General features: G+C 38.9%; 1 protein-coding gene across 4 annotated transcripts in view; it reads left to right on the top strand.

Annotated features, from left to right (window-relative positions):
• nfic (nuclear factor I/C) overlaps positions 1 to 18302 on the top strand; it is a 52656-nt gene that overhangs the window by 10304 nt on the left and 24050 nt on the right. The window contains exons 1-5 of one of the 4 annotated variants that reach the window (XM_040048571.1): positions 1890 to 2187; positions 14446 to 14616; positions 15026 to 15202; positions 16778 to 16961; positions 18027 to 18101. In XM_040048571.1, coding sequence (XP_039904505.1) covers positions 2107 to 2187; positions 14446 to 14616; positions 15026 to 15202; positions 16778 to 16961; positions 18027 to 18101 — 688 coding nt within the window. In that variant the 5' untranslated portion in view covers positions 1890 to 2106. The other 3 variants (XM_040048568.1, XM_040048572.1, XM_040048569.1) reach the window with 3 other exon arrangements.

Below are 18302 nucleotides of genomic sequence, written 5' to 3'. Positions count from 1 at the left end.
AAACTTGTTAGTTGCATTTTGTTTTAACAACTTATTTGCCTCACTTCACTTCCTCTCCATCTCCTTTCTTTCTTTTCTTTACTGATAACACAGTTTGCTTCCCTGACGAAAGACACGAGTCGCATTGTCAGTCACCTAGATAAATATATTAGTTGTGTTGTAAAAGGTCAGCCTAAACAGTTTTCTCTCATTTGTAAGGGGCAAATATATTATCAGAGAGCCAGTCACCCAGCCAATTTGTGTTGGGCAATTTATTTATGATACCACTTACTCAAATAAGAAACTGCAAACCAAAAACCAACTTTTCATTGCAGGCTTCCAAGGTCACCTCCCAGCCCACGTTTTGTGCTTAGAGGTAGCTTCATAAAGATAAAACCTTTAGAGATCCAAGGTTTAAGGGTTACGTTGTAACAGGGAACCTGGAAGAAGAACCCGAATGCTGACGAAACAGGCAAACCACATGATGTGGCATGATGTGCATGACACATTTCTAATTTTCCTGACCATTTAGAGCACCTTACACAAGAAGCCAGACTAACTGGTAACAAATTAACCTAACATGCATTCCTTTGGACTGCGGGAGGAAACCAGAGGAAACTGGAGAAAACCCATGCGGACACAGGAAGAGCCTAAGAGGGCTAGGATCCACAACCGTTCTGCAAACCAGCAAAATGTCTCTTTAAAGGCAGTTATATGCCTCTAAGTTTATTTATGTAAATTCATGTATCCATCACATAATACATATTTGGATAATTATTAAAGAATGTAAAAGAAACATTAATTCATGTGTGCAACAAATGTGTTGTAAACTTGAGAAATATGCATGTTAGTGGAAGTTTAGCATTAGTGCTTTCTATGATAAATTGCATTCATGACTGAATGAATGAGCTGAAATCATTATGCATTCTTTTAAAAAAAAAATACATGAAAGATGCTTTGAATTAATAATAAAGATAAAAGGAATACTTTATTCATCCCACTTTGGGAAATGCTTTGGTTTTGCTGTTAGTGGTTATTCAGTTCACACAGACTGCTTAATGTGAAGTTACAGATTGATTATTAATGACTGGTCCGTATTGTTGCTCATCCAGAAAGGCACACTGTCGGGACCCAGATGGGAAATCTGACATCTGGTGACCAGCAGCAGATCTATCAGTACTTTGATGCTTTCTATATGTATATCTCCTCAGTCTACATACAGATTCCACAAAGTAACACGTTACTATGTGCATTATTACTAATTTATTATTTTTAGTGAATGCTAAACAAAGGCAAACATTAACAGGAATAAAATATGGCACGTTATACCAAAAGATTCCGATTTTTTTTTTTTTTTGCGTTTTTTAGTACCGGCAATAGATTGACTGAATCCATAGAGGTCAAAACATAAGATACCATGCCACAGACACGAGAGCCTTGTCTGATCACAGTTAAATCTTCACAAGCTTACATTGTTACCACTGTTTATGTAGTTTAATTGGAACTGTCGAACAGCAGGAACAGCAGATGGATTCATTAATTGTTCAGCTTTTAATTTAATAATAAAATCACAGCTCTGGTCTCAAAACACTGCATTTCACTTTATGGAGTGTGTCCCAAGGAAAAAACAAAGACAAATGAAGCTCAAACCTTGGCAGAAAGTGAATATTTAGTCTTTATAAAGAAAAGGATTTCTGACTACTGTAGATGAAGGCTCACCCTTAATTCTCTCTAAGGACTGAATCTGCTCATCTACGATCTTAGAAAAAGGGTGAAGAGACATGAAGACAAAGCAGTCAAACAAAGTGAGAAAGGAAAAAGTGAAAAAAAAACTAAAGGAAGGAATAAAACGTTTCACAGTATCAGGAAGAAGAGCTAATATGAGGAAGACAGAAGCGAGGAAAACGCTGAACAGAAGACAGGTGGAAGGTTAATGTAACACTGGTCTGTTCTGCCGCAGCCTTCCAGGCGGTGTGTGTGTATGTGTATGTGTGTGCGCGCGCGCGCGCGTGTGTGGTGGGGGGGTTATTGCCGTGGAGCCCGAAGCTTGACGCGGGACGTTTCTGGTCTCGAGCACCGCGGTTATACTCCAGCTGGCACGCGCACAATGGTAGAAATGAATATGGAATGGTAACGAACGACAGCGCGAGATGGGCAGGCACTGATATCAGCTTTAACTTTCCCCGGTGGCGGCTCAGCTTCGACATGGTAGGACAAAACCTGTTCCGGTACAACAATGTAGCAGTGTGTCCCTTCCCACTGGTGTGCTGTTTCGTGTTTTCCGAAAAAGACGCAATGCGAGGAGTTGACTGAGTAACGCAGGCTACGCAGCTGAAAGTGGAGCAGAAAGCGGTGCGATAGTTCCGTCCTAATGTCAGCAAGCCTGCGTCCGTATTTCTCATTTTTTCTTTTAGTTTGTTTCAGCATTTGAACACGGTCCGATCCCTGGCGTTTTCCTGGAGAGATTCTGCCCGCTAAATCACATTCAAAATATGGCAAAATGAATTGTCCTGCGCATGACAACAAATATACACGCAGTCAAAACATAAGTGGGAACAAGGTTGAACTGTCAGGGCCCATCCTTAAATTCGGCACACATATGATACACGTTAAAGCCCACCCTTCAATAAAATCTTAACTTTGCCTGTCGGGTTGCCCTTTTATCCAGCTGACGTTTTCCATCAAACGCTGAGTGCAAGGCGGAAGCCAGCAGCAATTACGATTATGAAAGTGGAAATTTCGTTGCCGTAAAGCTCTTTCTGAGTATTTTATGCGCACCGAATTTGCCAAAAATGTATTTAGACACGAAATGATTTCATGTTACACACGGAATGTTAGTTAGGCCAGCGATAAAACAAAAACTATTTAACTGTTGTAATTTTGAATGAAGTTTTGAACGTGGCGTATTAGCGTTACACAAGCTTCTTCCCACAGGCTATGGGTTCCGGGCCCTGACTTCGACCGATTAAGCGGAAAATATGCCCTGCTGTGTGCGTATCAGGTGTGGAGTAGGGGGTGAAAGTTGTTGAGCTAGGGGCTTTGTTGAAGCGCGTGCAGCAGCAGGCCCTCCGCCACCGCTCCACTCGTCACGCGGGACGGTGGAAGGCCAAGTTGAAGTTCAGCTCAAGCCTCCTCCTCCGCCTCCTCCTCTCGGTCTGTGGATGTGTGGATGTTTCTGGGCATTTGTGTTAGTCAGCAGAAAATGGCCGCAGTTACAGCCAGCGGGCTGAGTTAGAATGACAGGCCGACAGAGGGCCTCCTGCCCCGGCTTACAGCCCAGTCAGAGAGCTGCCTGAAAGAGGGAGAAAAAATGCAGTTAGTGGAGGCAGTCCTCCTGAACCACATCAGTTGGAAACACTCAAAGAGTCATGTTCAACTTGCAAGGTGAGCAAACATCCGAGAATCCGCTCAAGAGTAGAAAAGAGTCAGATGCTGCCCCTCATCAGTCCCTCTAAATGCGGTACATGACCCAGAGGAATGTCTGCCTGAGGAAAAGCTTTAGCCTATTCAACCGACTGAGATGGCATGCCCCTGCTCACACAGTACACGACTCTTGTGTCTTGGGACTTTATGTGAAGGTATTCACATCTTGTAAATCCAGTGTTGAAAACGACTACTGTAAACTGTGTACCACACGAATAAAACCAGTCATTATGAGCTAACTATATTTAAATATCAAAAGTAAGGATTCTGAGTAGAAAAGGAAGTACATGCGTGTTACACAAATATATCATGAAAGTACAAATGTATGATTATAGGCTATAAGTGGAACTTATTGTTGGTTGAATGTGTATATAAAACATTTGTAAATACCCTGACTTATAATTTTGACTATCAATATAATTCAATATAAAGTACTTAGTAATTGCAGGAAATATGGGATACAGTTTAATTGTAGACACAACAATGCTATCACATGCCATTCTCTTGCATGCCAGCTCTGCCACCATTATTGTGTCTCATTGTGGAAAAATGGACAATAACATTGTAATGTGCTTTGTTTAACCACTAAGGTTAAAAGGTGCTATGTAGATGCAGACCAGTACAACATTTAAAGCAGAATGGAACAGAAATAGGTTTATCTACCCTGAGAGTACTCAGTCTTGCTGCCACAGTTTGGAAAGTTTGGTCAACAGTCATCTTAGAGGGTCGAGTGAAGCCAAACAAACTTATTCTGAGTAATCACTTTTACTGTGATGAAATATTTCCAAGTGTCCACAGGACAGGATGACTCACATGGTTTGAGAAGCAGGAAAATACTGTGAAACACATGCTGTGCCTGTTGATGATATTGCTGAACACCTATTAAGGTGATGGGGTACGTTGCAGAAGGTTCTGGGTGCACGTGGTTGGATTACTAACACATTAATAGGAGTTGGTGTCTCTAATTGACCATTTGCCTGTATATCGCGGAACCATTGTGCCGATTTGTGGATGAGATATCCAATTATAATATAAACCTTGGTCAGGTTTTTAATGCTTCTCATTTCACTATAATGCAGTCGGACAGGACTTTGAACACCTAGTTTGAATCCATGATTTTTAAGACTGCAGGACGGAGGTGCAGCTGTTATTGAGATAAAGTGCTGTGCGCGTTATAGGGCAGCTGGGCAGTGAGAGCGCAGCTGCAGCTTTAAGCTCATAGTTTGGGATGGGCTGAATTCATAACGTCATTTCAGCTCTCTGTCTTTTATTCTTCGCCCCCTCATCTCCTTCCCTCTCTAAATGACACAACTCCCATGTTCCGTTAAACCTCTGGCCATATTTTCCGAACAACTTTCTTTTTTCCCCCCGCGGGACATTTTTCCGGGGCCGAAACTTTTCTGGCGTGTGATCGTTTCTGGAGTTGACACAGCAGTCGTTCGCTCTCATATGTGGATTCTTTGGAAAAGCCCATTTTAACAGCCCAGGAAATGCAGCGTTTTCTCCCGCCCAGAGGGATCGCTGCTTAACTGAATCCCGACATGGAAGAACATACAGATATCTCCAAAAACAAATAAGTACGCTATGAGGATTTAAATGTTTATGTTAACGCACAGCCTGCTGTGATTCAGCTCCATCTCGTCAAAATGATGTTTTCGTCCCTCTCGCTGTCTCAGGTAAAACTACACCACAGTTGTTACACTTCAGCTGTTAAAGGAAAGCTTTCCCACTTTGAAAGGAAGCTTTAGTCTAGACAGCCTTTGTTGATTTGACAGTCCTGGTTATATGTGACCTAACTCTGTTTGGTGACTGACATCTTCAATCAAACAGTGTCGCAATATAAATTCGTGTTTGATCAAAAGCAGGCACATACGCGAAGGCTGAAACAAATCCTGCAGACTGCAGCAAACCTGCTGATCAGGGGCTGGAATTAACATGGAGTTTGTAGCTGGAATGCATTGAAGTTACTGGTTAACAGACTTCAGTTTCTCTACAGTAACTTTTTGAGATTTGTTTGCCTACATATACTTGTGTGTGCATCTGCAAGTGTGTATCTGTGCTCAAGTGTTTTCCCAGTATCTGTGGACGAGAGTAGTTTACATATCAGTGGTGTCATTTCTGGAAAAAAAAACCTTTTTTAACAACAAAGTTAAAAAATTGTATTTTAATTGCTGCTTCCTGATTCTTAGTGTTTTCCATATTTATCACACTTGCATCTTCCAGATTATCAAAGATAACTTGAGTAAATACACAATGCACTTTTTAAACAAGGATTTCATTTATTAAGCAAACAGTTATCCTAACCTATCTGGGTTTGTGTGAAAGACAAATTGTGTCCTAAATCTAATAACTGGTTGTGGCACCTTTTGAAGCAATAAGTGCGAAGGTTTTTCAGTATGAACGTCCTGTTTAAACTCCCAAAGCATCGCAATCAGGTTTGATTCTGGACTTTAACTAGACAACTTCAAAACCTTCATTTTTTTCATCTTTTTTGAGATATTCACAGGTGGGTTTGTTGATGTGTTTTGGATTATTCTCCTGCTGCAAAACCCAAACACAGTTGAGCTTCAGCGCACAAACCTACACCATGTCTGACCACGGTATGATGTTGTTTTTATGAAATGCCGTGTTAGTTTTATGGCAGATGTAATAGGAATCAAACTTTCCCTGAAGTTCAGCATTTGTCCCATCAGTCCACAGAATATTTACCCAAAGGTCTTGGAGATCAGCAGAATGTTTTTTGTGTTTTTTCCAATGTTTAATCTTTAGAAATGGCTTTGCAACTCTTTCTAGACTATTAGATGTCAATGACTTTGTTTCCCATCTGTTTATTTAGATTGTGGCATGATGTGTTGGTGTTTGAGCTCTTTTAGCCTACTACACTTTTTCAGAAAGGTTCTATTTAAGTGACTTATTGATTCAGCAGGTCTGGAAGAATCAGCCCTGAGTGTGGTTAGTGAAATTGAACTTAGCTTTCCAAAAAAAAAAAAAAAAAAAAATTAAAAGATTAATCACAGATAACCTCAGTTAAGGTCAGGTTTCATGATAAGAAACGTAAGTAAGAAAGAGACTTGACAAAAATGGCATGGAAGAGTTTCAAGGGGAAATCCACTGCTGACCAAAAAGAGCACAAAGACTCGTCTCACATTTGCCAAAAACCTTGATGATCCCCAAGACCTTTGGAAAACTATTTGGCATAAAACTAACAGCCTTTCATAAAAAGAACCTCATATCAGCACAAGCCTGTTGGTATGGTGATGGTAGTATTATGGCCTTTGGTTGCTTTGCTGTTTGCTGCAGTTGATGAAACCGCAAATTCTGCTCTCTACCAGAAATCCATGAAGGAGAATGTCTGGCCAGTAGTTCAAGCCTTAAAACTCAGGCTAGTTCACTTCTGAATGCTGCCACAACCACTTACTAGGTTTAGGGGGCAATTACTTTTTTGTATAGCACATGTTTGGATAACTTTTTTGTTTAATAAATGAAAATTTTTATTTACTCAGGTTATCTTTGTCTAATATTCAAATTTGTTTGATGATGTGAAATATGTGACTGTGACAAATGTGCAAAAACAAAAGGAATCAGGAAGGATTGTGATACTTTTTTACATAGCATCTTTCTAGTTTTACTGACCAGTCAATGCACTCTACAAACGCAGGAGGTTTTTTTAACTCTTCAAAAATGCTATATTTCCATAAAGCTGCACTGTCTAATGCTGCCTGCTGTGTGTGGAAATCAGACAGAGATTCAGTTTTATTTTATTTACATAGCACTAAAAACAGTGCTATGTACTAAAGGTACTTAGTATTGCCAGGTAAAGATCCTACAAAAATACAGAGAAAACACCAACAGAAACACAACCCCCTATGAACAAGCACTTAGTGAAGAGTAAGAAACTACTGCCAGAACCCTGCTCAGGGAAGAGCAGCCAACTGCCATGGCCGGTTGGAAGGGAAGGGGAAGAAGACAGGACAAAAGATACAGTGTGGAAGAGATCCAGAGATTAATAATAACTAATGATTAAATACAAAGTGGCTTAAAAACGAATAGTGCGTGTCAAAAGAAGAAGAAACACTCAGTGCATCATGGCAACACGCCCAGCAGCGGAGTATCCCTAACTATATGCTTTAACAAAAAGGAAAGTTTTAAGCCTAATCTTACAAGTAGAGAGGTTATCTGAGGGTCCTCGAAGCTGAAGGCTCTGCCTCCCATTCTACTTTTAAATACTCTAGGAACCACAAGTAAGCCTGCAGTCCGAGAGTGAAGTGCTCTCATGGGGTGATATGGTACTATGACGTCTTTAAGATGAGATACAATCTAATTATTCAAGACCTTGTATATGAGGAGAATGATTTCAAATTTAATTTCAAATTTAACAGTAAAACTATGGATCAATGCAACTATTGGAGAAATATGAAGAAATACACAACTTTTCCAGCCTTATAACAACGAATTCCAATAATCCAGCCTCGGTAAGCATGTTTTTCAGTTTTATAGATAGTTTCAAGAATTTCTGAGATGACAGGAAGGTAGGAGATTGGCCTAGAATTTGCCAAGGCAGCTGGGTTAAGTGATGGATTAAGTTTTTATAATTTTTTTAACTCATAATATGAATTCATTTTTATTTCTTGCAAACAGCCAACATTAAGTTAAATTATTACAATACACACACACACACACACACACACACACACACACACACACACACACACACACACACACACACACACACACACACACACACTGTATATTGAGTCAGGAAACTTGTAAACAGCTCTCTGAGACAGTTTTTTGATGTTTTGTTAATTATATAGAGAGATGGGGAGTGGATTTAATTTGATGTCTGCCTGACATCTACTGATAAAGCTGTGGCTGCTGTTTTGAAATAGGAACATTCAAAAAAAGTACTCAAACCCATGCTAACTGTATCCTGACACATGCTGCACCTCCTCGGAGAATGATGCTGTATTTCATAGCATGAACACAGAGGAACTTCAAACGCAATTGCTTAACACCAGCTTCATCATAAGCTGTTCAGTAGGGCTTACAACAAAATCATTTAGAAAACTGCAAATTCGTCATTCTAGATTGTAGACATCATAGTAGTGATGTCATCAATCATGCTACACATAAAATGGAAATTGTTAATTAAGCTCAGAGTATCCAACCCTGAAGGTAAAACATCCAAGGAAACTAACCCCATTTTTGTTTAGTCAACTAACTGCATCCAACTAACACAGCACATTTACATAAGAACATCATACCAACAGTCAAAGATGGTGGTGGTAGTGTGTCGGTCTGGGGTTGCTTTGCTTCTTCACGACCTAAACGACTTGCTGTACTTGATGAAACCGTAAATTCTGCTCTCTACCAGGAAATCTTGAAGGAACAGCCATTAGTTCAGGCCCTGATCGTCAAGCACAATTATGCAGCAGAACAATGATCCAAAACACACACACCAGCAAGTTCACTTCTAAGTTGCTCAAAAAACAAAATGAAATGGAGTGAAAATAAAGTGGCCTAGTCAAAGTCCAGGCTTAAATCAGATTGAGATGGTATTAGCCTAAGCGGGCCTTTCGTACTGGAAAACCTTCTAATGTGCCTGAATTAAAACACTTGACCCACTCGTCTTTGCAGAAGAAGAGTGGGTCAAATTCTTCCATAGTGATGTGGAAGAGTCATTGCGAGTAATTGCAATGCTTATTTGCAGTTTTTGTTATCAAGGGTGACATAGCCAGTTATTAGGTTTAGCGGGTAATTATTTTTTTTTACATGGGGCCAGGTAGGTTTACATAACTTTTGTTTTGTTAGTCAATTCAATAATAATTTTAAAACTGCCTTTCAAATTTAATATCCATCACATCAGAAACTCTGACTTCACCATCAAGGTCCAGAAACTTACACTGGATCTGGATGAAACCATAGTGTCCTTTGATGTGGTCTCACTCTTTACTTGCAAACCTACAACTGAGGTAGTGGAAACTGTCAGGAAATGACTACAGCAAGACAGCTCCTTAGAAAACAGAACCGGCTTTACCCCCAAACAAATGTGCAAACTGTTAGATCTCGGCCTTACCACAGCATATTTTAAATACAACAAGGGTTTATACAGACAAAAACATGGATGTGTCATGGGCTTTCCACTGTCATCCATTGTAGTCAACCTTCACATGGAGGAAGTAGAAAGTAAAGCTCTTGGTTCTTTCAAAAGGACAGCACCAAGCCACTGCCCAAGAAGTTGAATCCTTCACTGCTCGCATCAACTCAGTGGATAAAAACATAAAGTTCACCAGGGAAGAGACAAAGGTCATAGTTTGCCATTTCTGGACTGTGCTGTGCGCAGAAGGGAAAGAAAAGAACACACATGTAAAGAAAGCTCTTAAAACATTTGGTTATCCTAAATGGGCTTTCATCAAATCAGCAAAGATGAACTGGAAAGAAGGTCACACACCAACTAGGGAGAATCAGAAGGACAAACAGAACAACATGGTCATCCCTTATGTAGCAGGTTTATCAGAGAAACTCAGGAGAATTTTCTACAAGCATGACCTCCTAAGCTACTTCATACAAAAACTGGTTCATCCTGAGGACAAAACTGCAGTACAGTGAGGAGAAACCAAACAGCCACTCCATACATGCATGGCAAAACATAGAAGAGCCACCTTGGCAGGACAAGACTGAGCTTTACACCTGCATCTAAAGGTTAAAGGTTACTTATTTGAGGATGCCAATGTTCACATTTTGGATAGAGGAGACAGTCGGTTTGAAAGAGGAGTGAAAGAAGTCATCTCTGTCCACTGTGAACGACCATCCTTGAACAGAGGGGGTGGCTAAGGACACAAACTGTCTGCCACCTACAATCCAGTTTTGAGATCCCTTCTCAGGCGCCACTCACATCTCACAAGTTCTCACAATGGTTTCACCTGAAACCTCTGCTAATAATGATCCACACCCTTTTTGACACCTTGACTCATGTGATGAGGGACATGATCAATAGTTGGTCTAATGACCCTCTTAAGGGAAACTCCCACTAGGTTTTAAATATCTGTGACTCACCACCATTTGGTTTTAGAACTGAAGAAGCTTCTTAGATGGGAGGTGAAACGTCTTCAAGAAACTTAAAGTCCAGTCGCCATTCTTTCCAAACTCTTTAGATTACCATGACCTGGATGATTGAGAACTTACATGGACATGGACTAATGTAACTTTTGTCAAATTAATGTGAGCTTGAATGTGTCCAAAATCCCATGGCCCTAACAATAAATTTGAATTTAATAATAGCAATAACTTTGCAACTTTGTGTTGTCTTTGAGCAATCTGGATTAACTACAGCAAACCATTTGGCTAGCTAGAAGACCATGTGAACCAACTGTGGTAGGAATGTAGGAAAGCCTTGGTATCAAGGTATCACTGAGAACTTTCACAGACATGATAACTTGGTATCAAGTCACTTTGCTATACAAAAAAAGGCAAAAAAAGGATAAAATGATTTATACAAACTACAGTCAAGGTGAAATGTAGACACAGTTATAAAAGTGCAAAAATATCTGCCTTATAGGCAAAGCAGGAGGCAGACAACAAAGACATTTTCTCTAAGTACTGAAGTAAATCAATTAAATCACAACACATTAGGGACAGCTCTTTGTGAGCGCACAAAATCCTCAACATATTCCTTTTTAAAAAAAAATGTTTTGATTGGTGTCATGCTTTGGAATTAGCCGCACCAGATTAAATGACCTCTTTTTAGTTTCAAAGAGACATGCTGGTACTGTGCAAACTGCGCACATTAGGGTCAACTGCTTAGTGTTCTCCTCAGTCCTGCTGGTTACTACGATTAGTGCAGAAGGACTAAACTACTGTGAATTAGACAATTAAACTGAGCAGTAACTTACTGGCAGTGGTGGTGTTTAAGTCTTTTATGATCAAATTGTAGGAATTAATGTATCAGCAGAATTCAGCTGGGTGGACGCAGTGACCTTGCTGCCAGCCCTGGACCCCCAAGACCTGACCATATTGTTGATGCTGTATAGTTATAAAGGCCTAATACTCACTGAGTACTTGGTTGAGACGTTGCTGGCAAAGACACCAGTACGAAGTGTCTTGTAATTGGTCACCAGGTTTATAGACATCCTAGGAGGGATTTTAACTGACTCCACTATATAGAATCTCTCTAAATCTTTCAGGTTTCTTGGCTGCTGCTTGGAAATTTGAAACTTCAGCTTCCTCCACAGATTTTCTATAGGAATGAGGTGTAGAGACAGGCTATGCCTGGCCGAGGTATGACTTTAGTGTGCTTCATCTTTAGCCTTTTGTGTGTTTTTGGTCATTGTCAAGACTGGTCCATGACCCATCTTAACTGTTCTGGCTGAGGGAAGAAGGTTCTCGTCCGAAAATTTATAGTACTGGTCCTGTTCAAAGGTCTCTCCCGCTGGTCTTCTCGTACTCTTAGCACCAAAATGGTTAGTGTTCCTCGGGTCATGCTTAGCATTTCTCTTCCTCTAAAAGTGGCAGGTCAAGTTAAGGTCAGAAAGTTCGATTTTGGTTTTATCTGACTGCAGTGCTTTCTTCCATGCCTGATGATCATCCTCACCCATGAGGCCAGATCTTCCATGAAACTCCAAATTGAGTGATTTGATATTTTTTCAATTTTCAAAGAATTGCGCCAGCAGCTGTCATCTTTTCACCACGTTTCTTGTAGTTGTTCTTTTAGCTCATTCCAGCCTTGTGGACATCAACAGTTTTCTTCCTGATGTCCTTTGACAGCCTTTGTCTTGCTCATAGTGGTGGATCGTTTGGAATGGAAGAAATTGATTCTGCGAACACGTGTGCTTTATTCACATAATGAGTTGAAACTAGGACTGTCTGTTATTGATACAAGGTCTTGAATAATCAGGCCTTATCTTATCTTAAAAACCTTATAGTACCGTATCACCCCATTAGAGCACTTCTCTCATAGACTGAAGGCTTACTTGTTCCTAGAGTATTTAAAAGTAGAATGGGAGGCAGAGCCTTCAGCTTTCAGGCACCTCTTCTTTGGAACCAGCTCCCAGTTTGGATTTGGGAGACAGACACTATCTCTACTTTTAAGATTAGGCTTCAAACTTTCCTTTTTGCTAAATGATATAGTTCAGGTGACTCTTGAGTCCTCCCGTAGTTATGCTGCAATAGATATAGGCTGCTGAGGGCTTCCATGAATAATTGAGTTTTTCTTCTTAAGTCATCTTTTTTTCACTCACTGTGTGTTCATACACCTCTCTGCATTTGATTATTAGTTATTAGTAATATCTGGCTCTCTTTCATCGCATGTTTTTGTCCTGTCTTCATCTGCTCACTGTCAGATCCCTGAGCCTGTTTCTGCTGAAGGTTTCTTCCTGTTTAAAGGGAGTTTTTCTTTCCCACAAAGAGCTTTTTGGGGGTTTTCTCTCTTTTTCTTGTATTATTGTAGGGTCGTTACCTTACAATATAAAGCACTTTGAGGCAAGTGTTGTTGTTATTTGGCACTATATAAGTAAAATTTAATTGACTGCATGTGGCACACAGACAGTCTTTGGATGCCAGAATGCTGGCTGGGTTGTAAGGGAAAAAATGCTTTTTTCACTCAATGATCTGAAACTCAATTTATATTTTTTATTTAACCTCCACATATGTGGACATCACATTTTGGGTTATTTAGACCAAAATACTCAATTTAGCTCTACAAGCTCCTGATATCCACTTACGAGGACATTATACTGCTACTGTTCTATTGAAATTTTAAATGAATATCCTCATATGTGGCTCTCGTTTTTCTTAGAAACAAAAATCAGGTAAAAAAATTATCTGGTAATTCTTTGTTTTTACATCCATCGGGCCCCAGTCAGCCCAAATATCAAAGAGAAATTTGGAATGAATGGTCACTTTTACCATTGTGTGCATTCCAAGAGTTACATGGTTACCCCTACAAGTCTGTATTAGTTTAGAGGGAATAGCTTTTAAATGTGTAGATATGGAAAACATTATTTTAAGTATTTAAATTGAAGTGGAGCTATTATGCTTTTTCCTAAATTGCCATAAATACACTGTTACAATGACACATGACCAAAGTTTCAAATAAACTGGTTAGTGTATTTAAAAGAGATCATTCTGAGTCAAAAGCTCAGCCTTGAGACTGCTCCAAACACTATGGAACATTTTTTTAATTCTTAATTCTTGATGCTGTAGTTTGACTCTTTACGGTATGGGTGGGACCAATGCCATCTTTGCTGTTTCTGAATAGGAATTTGGTGTCCCATTATTTCTATTCATTTTTATTTTTGTTAATTATTTTTATTCTGATTACATTCAAAACAGTGGAGCTGTTTCACACAAGTCTCATGCATGCTCTTTTTTGACCCTGTTTTTCCACTGTATCAAGATTTGGAACAGCTACATTGTTCCTGAAAACATCTATTTTTTTACCTTTAAAAAAACATACATGCTCTCTGATACATTGAACAGAAAGCAGTAAGGCTATTAAAGAAGAATCAGACCTGTTGGCCTGGTCATCTGGTACTGGCATCAGTACAATGTTATCATCTGTAGCTATCCCTTGTCTTGACCTGACATGACTTGGAGAGTGCAGAGTCTTCTACTGTGAAGTGTGCTGCTTGTGCTCTGGGATATTGCTGTAGACTGACTGTTGCAATGTACCCAAATGCTACATTCTGTTAATGTGAAAGAGGATCTCTAAACCTTTTAATAGCACGTTTTATATGTCTCCATCTGATACACTTAATTTCTCAGAAAACTATATTCCTTCTTCTAAAATTAGTTTATATATCATAGAGACTGTTAGTATGTGCGTCTTATCCAGATGTGTAAAATGTCAGTGTTCTGTCTTGCTGCTGATGCACAAGTCAAATCTAAACAATGTAGGCAAAATATTCAAGAAGCAGATTCATTGTTAAGGGTTTCGTTACCAGTATATCGTTAGTATCCAAAGCTACATCTCCTACTCTTTGTGTTTGAGCTTTAGTGGTTTAGTTACTGATTGCTGAGTCTGTACTGTGTGTCTCTATCATCCAGGATGAGTTCCATCCGTTCATTGAGGCTCTGCTGCCCCAGGTTCGTGCCTTTGCCTACACGTGGTTTAACCTCCAGGCCAGGAAAAGGAAGTACTTCAAAAAACATGAGAAGAGGATGACTAAAGAAGAAGAGAGAGCTGTCAAAGATGAACTACTTGGGGAGAAGGCAGAGGTGGTATAAGTATATTGGATAACTGAAATAAGCACTACTTTTTTTATTTTAAAAAGTTTTTTTTTTTAAAATTCTAATAATTTGAATTCCAAATCACACAACAGTTGCCTCAAGGTGCTTTATATTGTAAGGTAAAGACCCTGCAATAACACAAAGAAAACAGAAAACAAAAAGCACAACAATCAGACGACCCCCTATGAGCAAGCACTTACTGGTGACAGTGGGGAGTTTGGGGAGTTTTTAGGACACCCTGATAATAATGAATTACAGTAGTCTGATTTTTATATTTAGCAATCAATGTTTTATATCATACCCATATTATATTGCATCTTCCCCAATTACACTAAGAATATGCTAGAACAAAGCTGACTTATTCAGTTAGAGTTTCTGTTTCTTATTCTGTTCCTAGGTGAAACAAAAGTGGGCCAGTCGTCTTTTGGCTAAGCTAAGAAAGGATATTAGACCTGAATGCAGGGAAGACTTCGTCCTATCAATCACCGGGAAGAAAGCTGCATGTTGTGTCTTATCAAACCCTGACCAGAAAGGCAAAATGAGACGCATAGACTGTCTCCGACAAGCTGACAAGGTAAATTAAAAAGTTGGTTTGTATTTTCTTTTGGCTGGAGAGATAGAAATGCAGATAGTTTTTCTAACCCCAGACTAAAATTGCTGTCAAAGATGTGAAATATCAAGCAGTTTTTAATTAATTAAACTAACTCAGTCTAACTCAGACTAGCAGTGACATCAACTTTGCCGTCGAAGGTAAGTTTATTTACCTACTGTTTGTACTTGTAGCCGGCTTGTTTCTGCCTGAACTGCACAATCGCTGCTGTGAGTGGGTTTAACAGCTGATTTTCCTTGTCTTATGAATGCTATTTTCCACGACTTTTTCATCAAAAAAGTTTTTGTGACAATACAAGGTTGTATCAGGTTTTTGTTTTTCAGGATTTTACATCAAACATGAGGCTAGGAAGAAAAATATATGAACTAACAAAAGTGACCTTCAGCAGAACCAGACTTAGACAGGGAGGTTTGTTTTATGTGTCTCTGTAAAGCACTTTGAATCACCTTGCTGTTGAATTGTGCTATATAAATAAACTTGCCTTGCCTAATTAAAGGAGGTCAAACAACTCACAGTAGCTGAAAATTGGTGGTTAAATATTATAACCTTTCTACTTTTTAAAGAATCTGATTTTTAGTTAAGAAAATGTCTTATAAATATACCATCACCATACTGTCTGTGCCCCTGAACCCTCTGTTCCACCTCTCCCCGTACGTCTTTAAATTTAGTTACAGCTTTTTCTGTTTATTTTTATATTGTAATGAATTGTATCGCCCGTGTGTACACATTTATCTTTGTGATCATACAAAAGAGGGTTTTCAGGGAATACTGTTAAATGTACAGTTTTTACACCATATATCAGAACAAGATGTTTAGTGGGATTAAAGTGGTGGGTGGGTTCATTTCCATTTTCAAAGAAGCCAGTTGAGTCTAGTAACAGATGAAGCCAGAGCAAGTCAATGTGTTAAAAAGTTAGATTGCCAGTTGTTGATCATCATTATTTTAATGGTAGGAAAAGTTAGTGAATTGTTTAGGCTCTGATCTTTAATTGTATTTGTGATCTTCCTGTTCAAACATTGCCTCAAAAAAAGGCCTGAAAGTGGGTTGATGGACCATTTTATATCTTGAAAAGTATTTGATATATGACGCTAAAATCAGAGACAGTCAAGCAGAATAGCGAATCAAAATCATAGCCTTTATGAAACTTGTAATACAATTTTAGTTAACCCTGAAGTTGGCTTAATAAAATTAGGAAATGCTAAATTTATAGCTAACTGTTTGCTTCATTGCCTGTGCCTGTACTGGTTCTCTCTGGGTATTATGGCTTCCTTACACAATCCAAAGACATGCTTGCAAGGTTAATTAGTGATTCTAAATTGGTTACAATTCCGAATCTGTTCGCCCTGTGATAAAATGGGGCTCTGTATGTACCCTGCCTGTCAGTCTCTGATAGTCCGTAACTCTGTGTCTTAAGCGGTCAAGGAAAAGGATGGATGCTTGGCCCATTCAGGGGACCAGTTTCACACTAAACATAGCAAGAGTGAGACTCATGTTTTTAGTCAGACATAAGTGGGGTTTTTTTTGCTTTCTTTTTCCAAGGTGTGGAGATTAGACCTGGTGATGGTTATCCTTTTTAAAGGAATCCCACTGGAAAGCACAGATGGTGAACGGCTGGTGAAAGGAGGCCAGTGCTCCAATCCAGTCCTCTGTGTCCAGCCTCGACACATCTCTGTCTCTGTCAAGGAGCTCGACCTCTACCTTGCTTACTATGTGCAAGAGAGAGGTATGCACTACATACTACATACTTCAACATTGCTGTTCATGCTGACTTTCATGTGTACATTTAAATATAGTAGACCTCTGGTAATATTAGATAAAATATGAGATTGCTACATGGTGACGGTGCATCTTGCATCTTGTTGTAAAGAAGAAAAAAAACTTCTTTCTTTCAAGATTCTCTGTTCTACATTCCTATTATATCAAAATTTGTTCTTATGATTTCAGGATATCCTGGAAAGTTTAACTTTTCTCACTTTAAAATGCCGTTCTGTATTCTCTATGTGTGAGTTTGGTATTAGTGTCAGAACAGTGTTCATCTGTTAGCCACAGATGTCGAATAATTTGTGTTAAATGCAAACACACGTTAATCATTGTCAGAACCTGTACTGGTGTGAAATTTAACATTAGTCCCCAAATGGGGAAAAAAACCCTTAAATTAACATTTAACATTAAATAGATATGTTTTGCAAGTCTTAAGAGACTTTTTTATGTTGTACTATAATTTATGACAAATGCTGCACTTTCTAATGTTAAGAAAATAATTATAATAATTGAGTTAGAATAAATTAAAGATTTAATGTATGAATAACAATGCAAAATGGTGACTTTCATTAATAAAGAGGTTATAAAAGATGGATGGTGATCACATGCCTGCTTGCCAGGTGTATTTGAATAAAACTGTTGTGTTGCTAAATAGAAAATGAACATGAGTGATCTTATTTAACACATTGAACAAATCAAGAAAATCTGCCATGAAAATGGTTTTCAGTCACAAAATATGCAGTTAATATGTTAAAATATGCCCTCTGCTGGTTTTGGATGAGCATGTCAGTGAAGAACAAACAAACAAACAACAAAAAACATATATACATATCCATTCTGTGTTTTTACTGCATCTTTAAACTTTTTTGAGGATGGAGCTAACAATATTTAAATATGCTTGTTCTTATATTTTCCTATAAGAAAGAATATATTGGCTGACCTACTTTGCTTGTTGAAATTGCTGAAATCTTGTTCTGTTCTCTGCCTCGTCCACAAACACTGTCTCACTCTCGCTCTCTCCTTTCAGAGGCCGAGCAGAGCAGCAGTCCCAGTCGCACTGGTGTGGGTTCTGATCAGGAGGACAGTCGAACTGCCACCATGGGTAATGTAAAGTATATTTCTTTATTTTTCTTTAATCTGTTTACATATCTCTATATGTCTCTATCAGGTAATATGATCAGATAAAATAAATATCTTGTACATAAACAGTCTAATTTGCTAGAGCATGGGTTGACTTCTTAGACACAAAGTAACAACAAAGACTGCAGTAATCTGAGCTGTGCCTTGTATTTACAAGTTTTAA

The sequence above is a fragment of the Simochromis diagramma genome, unplaced genomic scaffold (genome assembly GCF_900408965.1).
Source record: "Simochromis diagramma unplaced genomic scaffold, fSimDia1.1 OVJJ01000557.1, whole genome shotgun sequence".
NCBI lineage: Eukaryota > Metazoa > Chordata > Actinopteri > Cichliformes > Cichlidae > Simochromis > Simochromis diagramma.
The sequence above is the reverse complement of the archived record's forward strand: the minus strand, read 5'-3'. Positions and strand labels throughout refer to the sequence as shown.